This window comes from Carcharodon carcharias, chromosome 9, assembly GCF_017639515.1.
Source record: "Carcharodon carcharias isolate sCarCar2 chromosome 9, sCarCar2.pri, whole genome shotgun sequence".
In the NCBI taxonomy this organism is placed as follows: Eukaryota; Metazoa; Chordata; class Chondrichthyes; order Lamniformes; family Lamnidae; genus Carcharodon; species Carcharodon carcharias.
In genome coordinates this window covers 48,505,642-48,513,584 of record NC_054475.1, presented here as the reverse complement: position 1 = coordinate 48,513,584, position 7,943 = coordinate 48,505,642, and the positions used below count along the sequence as shown (strand labels likewise).

The 7,943-nt window shown below is 43.2% G+C and overlaps 1 protein-coding gene across 1 annotated transcript in view; it reads right to left on the bottom strand.

Moving 5' to 3' along the window:
* Positions 1–238: 238 nt before the first annotated feature.
* Positions 239–7,943, bottom strand: part of LOC121282405 (flocculation protein FLO11-like) — a 32,100-nt gene continuing 24,395 nt past the window's right edge. The window contains exon 4 of the mRNA XM_041196122.1: positions 239–350. Coding sequence (XP_041052056.1) covers positions 239–350 — 112 coding nt within the window. The remainder of the gene's footprint in view (positions 351–7,943) is intronic.

Here is a 7,943-nt window from a genome sequence, read left to right as displayed (position 1 = left end):
GACTCTGAAATGGCCTAGCAGCCACTCATCTCAAGGGCAATTAGGATGAGAAACAAATGCTGGCTTTGTCAGGGATGTCCCATGAAAAAATAAATTTTAAAAAAGCTTGTCTGTAATGTTTTACTTTACTGAACTAATGCTTCTATGCATTTCAAATTCACCGATAATGGGCACAGAGGGTTAAAACCTATACTTCAGCCACAGTTTCCCAGGCTCCAGCCCCTGTGCAGGTCAAAGGTTAGGTGCAAGGCTTCATGCTGGACAGGGTGAAGAGATTCCCAGTGGCGATTCCAAGAACTACAAGCTTCCCTGGATTCTTTTTGGTGGAACATGTTCCACGTTCCCCTGCTCTAGAACAACACAGAATTAAATTAACAGAACGACAATAGAAATAATTTACCTAAGTAACTTGACAAAAAAGACCAATTATTTCAGATAATAATTCGATGGAAGAAAGCCAGTTGCTGAGGAGGATGTTGTGCAAGATGCTGACAGTCGACCAGAAACAGTTGGGTCAAAGGGCAAAAGCAAAAAACTGCGGATGCTGGCAATCCAAAACGGGAAAAACCCAGCAGGTCTGGCAGCATCTGCGGATAGGAACACAGTTAATGTTTTGAGTCCGTATGACTCTTCATCAGAACTAAGTAAAAATAGAAATGAGGTGAAATATAAGCTTGTTTAAGGTGGGGGGGGGTGGTGTTGGGGAGGGTAGAGCTGGATAGAGGGCCAGTGATAGGTGGAAATAACCAAAAGATGTCACAGATAAAAGAACAAAGAGGTGTTGAAGGTGGTGATATTATCTAAGGAATGTGCTAATTAAGGGTAGAAAGCAGGATAAGCAAGGTACAGGTAGCCCTAGTGGGGGTGGGGTGGGGTGAAGGAATCGAAATAGGCTAAAAGGTGGAGATAAAACAATGGATGGAAATACATTTAAAAATAGTGGAAATAGGTGGGAAAAGAAAAAGCTATATAAATTATTGGAAAAAAGGGGGGGGGATCAGAAAGGGGGTGGGGATGGAGGAGAGATTTCAAGATCTAACTCAAGGCCAGACTCCAGCTATCTCCCCATGTTCCTTGATGCCTTTAGAGTCTAGAAATCTATCTATTTCCTTCTTAAATATATTCAGTGACTTGGCCTCCACAGCCCTTTGTGGTAGAGAATCCTGACATTGTGACCCCTTGTTCTAGACCATCCAGCCAGAGGAAATATCATCCCTGCATCCAGCCTGTCCACCTGCCAGAATTTTATACATTTCAATGAGATCCCCTCTCATTCTTCTAAACATCAGTGAATACAGGCCGAGTCAGCCCAATCTCTCCTCATACGACAATCCTGCCATCCCAGGAATCAGTCTAGTGAACCCTCGCTGCACCCTCTCTATGGCAAATATATCATTTCTTGGGTAGGGAGACCAAAACTGCACAAAATACTCCAGGTGTGGTCTCACCAAGACCCGGTACAGCTGCAGTAACACAGCCTTACTCCTGTCCTCAAGTCCTCTCGCAATGAAAGCCAACACACCATTTGCCTCCTTAGTTGCTTGCTGCACCTGCATGCTTGCTTTCAGTGATTGGTGTAGAAAGACACCCAGGTCCCTTTTTATACAATAATATTTCCCAATCTATTGCCATTTAACTAATACACTGCCACTGTGTTTTCCTAACGAACTGGATAACTTCACACTTATCCCCAAGTTATACTGCATCTGCCACATATTTGCCACTTACTCAACTTGTCTAAATTGCCTTGAAGCCTCTTAACCTCCTCCTCACCATTTACATTCCCACCTAATTTTGTGTTGTCAGCATACTTGGAAATATGAAATTTGGTTCCCTCATCCAAATCATTGATACATATTGTGAATAGTTGGGGCCCAAGCAGTGATCTCTGCAGTACCCCATTAGTCACCGCCTGCCATTCCAAAAAAACCCATCTATTCCTACTCTCTGTTTCCTGTCTGCTAACCAATTCTGAATCCTTGCCAATATATTACTCCCAATCCCATGAGCTTTAATTTTGCGCACTAACTCTTGTGTGGAACTTTATCAAAAGCTTTCTGAAAATCCAAATACATCACATCCACTAGTTCTCCCTTATCTATTCTGCTAGTTACTTCCTCAAAAAACTTCAGTGACATTGGGGAGGCAGTGATGTAGTGGTATTGTCACTGGACTGGTAATCCACAAACCCAGTTCAGCATTTATTGCCCATCCCTAATTGCCCACGTTCAGAGGGCACATAAGAGTCAACCACATTGCTGAGGGTCTGAAGGTATATGTAGACTAGACCAGGTAAGGCAGATTTCCTCCCCTAAATGGCATTAGTGAACCAGATGGGTTTTTATGACAATGGTCAATGGTCAACTGGCTAGCATTCCGAGCCAGAAATGCCCATATCCCATGAATGAATAATTTAAAAAAAACAGGCTACCCTAGATTTGGTTTTGTGCAATGAGAAGAGGTTAATTAATAATCTTGATGTGGGGGGTCCTTTAGGAAACAGTATGCATAACTTGAAGAATTTTTCATTAGGTTGATAAGTGATATAGTTCAATCCAAAACTAGGGTCCTAAATCTAAACAAAGGAAGCTACGAAGGTATGAGGCACGAGTTGGCTAAGATAGACTGGGGAACTTCATTAAAAGCATGACAGTGGACAGGTAATGGCTAATATTTAAGGAACAAATGTATGCATTGCAACAGTTATACATTCCTTTCTGGCGCAAAAGCACAACAGGAAAAGTGGCTAACAAAAGAAATTAAGGATAGTATTAGATCCAAAGAGGAGTCATATAAAGTTGTTAGAAAAAATAGCAAGCCTGAGGATTGGGAGCAGCTTAGAAGTCAGAACCAAGAGATTGATTAATATGGGAAAAATTGTGCATGAGAGTAAACTTGTAAGGATCATAAAAGAGGAATGTAAAAGTTTCTATAAGTATGTAAAAAGAAAAAGATTAGTGAAGACAAATGTAGGTCCCTTACTGTCCGAAAATGGAGAATTTATAATAGGGAACAAGGATTTGGCAGAGCAATTAAACAACCCTTTTAGTTCTGTCTTCATGGAGGAAAACACAAATAACTTTGCAGAAATACAAGGGAACCATGGACTTGGCTCTTGCTGCATTCCCCTGAGAAACTATTTCATCCTGCAGTGTCCAAAATGGAAAATCTGTTAGAGAGGGAGCTGGACCCAGGGGACTCCTATACTATCTGCCTAGTGCCTTTACTCTGTCTGGTAGTCACCCATTCCCTTTCTGCCTGTGCACTCTTTATCTACAATGTGACCACCTCACTATTCATGAAGATCTCAGCTCTGTGGATGCTTCACAGTGACCCTAGCTGCTGCTCCTGATCTGAAACACAGATTTCAAGTAGCTACAGCTGGAGACACTTCCTCACACGTGGTCGCCATGGACACTGGAAGTGTCCCTGACTTCCCACATCGCACAGGAGGAGAATTCCACATGATTGTGATGCCCTGTCATGACTTGCCCTTATAAATTGCTCCCTTTACTTTTTCTTCCTCTAGTTTGGAAAATATTAAGGGCAGTAGAATTACTCACCAAGTCCTACATACAATGACTGATGCTCTTCTTTCTGAGGAAAGGTAGAAAATGAAAGGATCACCTCCTTACCTCTTCAGAAAACTCCCTCACCTATCAATCTCCAACTGAAGCACTCAAATGCAGCCCACATCAGCTTACAATGCTTACAAAAGCAGCACTGTATATGGCTTGCTTTAATGCTGTCTGAATCTAGCTTTTGAAAACCTGTTTAAACCAGTTATCTAATTAGCTAGCTGCATTAGCTAGCAAGCAGAGCCTGAATGGGCCCTGTTTAAAGCTGGACTAAAACTCACTTTCTCATAACCTAAAGGGCAACTTTTAGTTAGTTTAGCTGTTTCATGACAGCTGCTTTACACAAACAACACATTCACTGACACACTTCCCTCTCTCTTGCTAGACAAGATGCCATATAACTGGAGTAATCAGGACCTAACTGACAGGGTACAGGCATATCTTTTCGTCCATGGACGAGATGGTTCTTTCTATCATTGGAGCCCTACTGCTGAGGCCAGTGGTGAGGCTGAAACCGTGGAGGATGATGGCTTCTTCCCAACAAATTCTTCTTCTCACACTCCACTTCTTCATCATCCCACAATCTCTTCTGATTTACAAGCTGCAGATGGTTTAAGGAGGTGAGGAAGGGGACCTGAGTTGTACTGTGGGAAAGAATTCACTACAAAAAGGTAGGCATAACCATGATCTTTATGGGCTCCCATAGCAACATCTTTTACTTGGAGAAAGTGAGTGAAGTCAAAAGAGAATTTGTTCAGTGTGACAGCAAGTTCAGCCAGGCAGAGAAGGGTGCTGATGGGTGTGGACTGATTTGTTCAAGGAAGAAGCAGAGAGCTTTCTGACTGTGCAGGTGGGGGATGGAGGTGTGAGAAGATTGAACATATAATGTGAAGAGGAGACTGTTCTGATCAGGAAACTGGAAACTGTTAAAATTCTGGAGAGTATCTGAAGAGTTATGGGTGTAGATCGGAAGACACTGGTCAAGGGAAGAAAAAAATAGGGTTGAGGTAGGAATAAATCAGTTCAGTGAGGGCAGGAACAGGCTGAAACACTCATACATTTGAACATACGAATTAGGAGCAGGAGGAAGCCACCCTGCCCCTCGAGCCTGCTCTGCCATTCAATAAGATCATGGCTGATCTGATTACAACCTCAACTCCACATTCCCCCCTACTCCTCGATAACTTTTCACCTCCTTGTTTATAAAGAATCTATCTAGCTCGACCTTAAAAATGTTCAAACACTCTGCTTCCATTGCCTTTTGAGGAAGGGAGTTCCAAAGACTCACTACCCTCTGAGAGAAAAAATTCTCCTCATCTCCGACTTAAATGGGAGATGCCTTATTTTTAACAGTGACCCTTAGTTCTAGATCCTCCCATAAGAGCAAACATCCTCTCTACATCCACCCTGTCAAGATCCCTCAGATTCTTATATGTTTCAATCAAGTTGCCTCTTGCTCTTCTAAACTCTAGCGGATACAAGCCCAGCCTGTCCAACCTTTCCTCTTAAAACAACCTTTCCATCCCAGGTATTAGTCTAGTAATCCTTCCCTGAACTGCTTCCAACACATTTACGTCCATCAGGAGATCAATACTGTACATAGTGCTCCAGAAATGGTCTCAACAATGCCCTGTATAACTGAAGCATAACCTCACCACCTGGGGCCATCAGGGCAGTCCAGTCTTTGAAAATTGGACAGGAGGTGGGTTTGTGAAATGGTGAAGTTGGAGGCTGTGGAGAGATGATCTCTGGAGGAGATGAAGTCACTGGTAGTCTTGGAAATGCTGGCTTGATGTTTGGTGGTGGGGCTGTGGTCCAGAGGGAGGTAGGAGGACATGCTGTAGAGCTGGCATTCAGCCAAGGTAGAGGTCAGTCCACCAAGCAATAACAATACCACAATTATCAGCTGGCTTGATAGACAAGGTTAGGATTGGACCTGAGAGATCAGAGCACTGCAAGTTCAGAGGGGAAGCAGTTTAGAGTGAGTTGTAGTATTGTGTTAATAGCTATTATGCTAATAGCTAAACAAGTCATCAGTGATGTCAGATCATGTGTCTCCAGAAATGAGAGACAAAATGCTACTGGAAGGAGCCCCATGCTTATCTGTCCCTGTACCTATTTGTATATAGTTAATAAATGTTTGGAAGTTCATGGATGGCTGTTTCCAGTAGTTTCTGTTAAACATACCCTATGACCGTCTATGATGATACTTCATGGTGACAGTGGTAAACTCACCGAATAGCAAGGATCCCTGACAAAATTGTTCTAAAGGGAGAACTCATCCTAGACTGTATTGTGGTGGACTTGCTTTGACAAAGCCTTATCTGAGTTTCTGCAATCCAGGAAAGATCTAACATTATCCAAGGCAGCGTAATTAGCAAGATAGGTTGAGCTATGGAAGCAGAACCAAGTTTTAATGGGGGCTGATGGAGAATCTTTGCAAATTCAGACCACTAACTCAGACAGTTTGTGAGTAGTAGAGGTACCAGCACTCCCACTAAAGAGCAGAGCCAGAGCGAAGACAGGCCAATCATGGCCATTACCCAGTGCTCCTGGTGTGGCGTGTGGATAAATTCCAGAGGCGTGAAGACTATCTCACCACACATGCGAGTGTCATTCCTGAGGGAGGTGGGGCCATTGTAAAGCAATGTCCCACAACAGAAAGCCTCCTGCTGCAAAAGTTAAAGGAAAATCAAACAGATCCAGCAGATTCCAGGAAATAGAGGATGCAGAGGAATACAAGTGCCTTTCTTGGAAGAAGTTGCAAAATCCAAGGAGACCTTTTGGTCCAAGGAGACCTTTTGGAGTGCAAATATCATGGTCAATGGCCACAAAACCAATTTTAAGTTGAACATGGGATCAGGAATCTTCATTCTTTCTGATATGATCCAATGTCTGAAGCCTGAGTTTCTCCTCCCATCTACCATTCGACTCCATGATCTGAGGGGCATCCCACTGAAGATGCAAGGGCAGGTGACTACCACCCTTCGATATAAGGGAAGGGAAATTACATAAATTTGTTGTGATCCAAAACCAGTAGTACTCATTACTGAGCTCGAGAACCTGCCCAGGTTTGCAACTTATTTACTAGGTGGAGGAGCTGAACAACCACGACAAACCAGATAAATTCAAGAGGGAAATTCTGTAAATATTCACAAGTCTGGTGAAGCTCCAAATGGCTTACCACATTACCTTAAAGCCAAATGCCAAGCCGGTGTTGTTTACCCCACAAAAGGTCCCCCACCCTCTCTTGAAAAAGGCGACGCAAAAGATTGATTCCATGCCACACAAGGGAGTGATATCGTTGGTAACACAACCCATTTCTTGGTGCCCCAGCACAGTACCTGTACTCAAGCCTAATGGCTCACTTTGCATTTGTGTGTGCCTCATACATTTGAACAAGGCAGTAAAAAATAGGCCTAACCTTTGGCATCTCTGGACGAAAGCTTGGTGAAGCTCACGAGGAGCTCAGTCTTCACTAAACTAAATGCCAATGGCGGATTCTGGCAGCTCCTATTAGTCGAGGTGTCAAAATTGCTAATGACCTTTATCATGCCCTTTGGCTGGTTCTGCTTTAATCATCCACATTTGGAATTGCCTCAGTGCCCAAGATTTTTCAACATACCATGACTGGCATTTGGAAGGGCTGAATGGAGTCATCTGCCACACGGATGATACTCTCATTCATGGATCTACCATTTTGGAGAATGATGCCAGGGTGGGACTAGAGTTACAACGCTTACAGGCCATGGGTCTTACACTTAATCATAAATGCGAGTTCTCTAAATCCACTATCAACTCCTTAGGCGACATTGTTCACATATCTGGCATCCAAGTAGATCCTCAGAAAACTACAGTCATCAAGAATTTCCCACCGTCCCTTAACATTACAGAACTTCAGCATTTTATGAGCACAGTTAATCAGCTGGGTAAATTCCTGCCCAATCTCGCAGGCATCAATGAACTGTTACAATAACTCCTGAAGCAGGACCAAGGCTCGTATTGGAATGAACACAGCAGTTTGATACAATTAAAGACATATTCATGTCCATGGAAACACTGGCCCATTACAACCTGACCTACCCACTATAGTCACAGCGGGTGCATCATCCTTTGATGATGCCATATTGTTCCAAATTCAGTGAGGCAGCTCTCGCAGACTGGGTATATTATGCCTCCAGGGCACTGACAGAAATAGAACAGCAGTATGCTGTTATTGAAAAGGAGGCCCGGGTGGCACTGGCTTGCGAATAGTTTTCACATTACATCCTAGCACTCAAGTTCACTATCCAGACCAATCATAAACCATTTTATAAGCATGCTTAATACCAAAGAATTGGAGAAAATGCCACTCTGCGTTCAAAG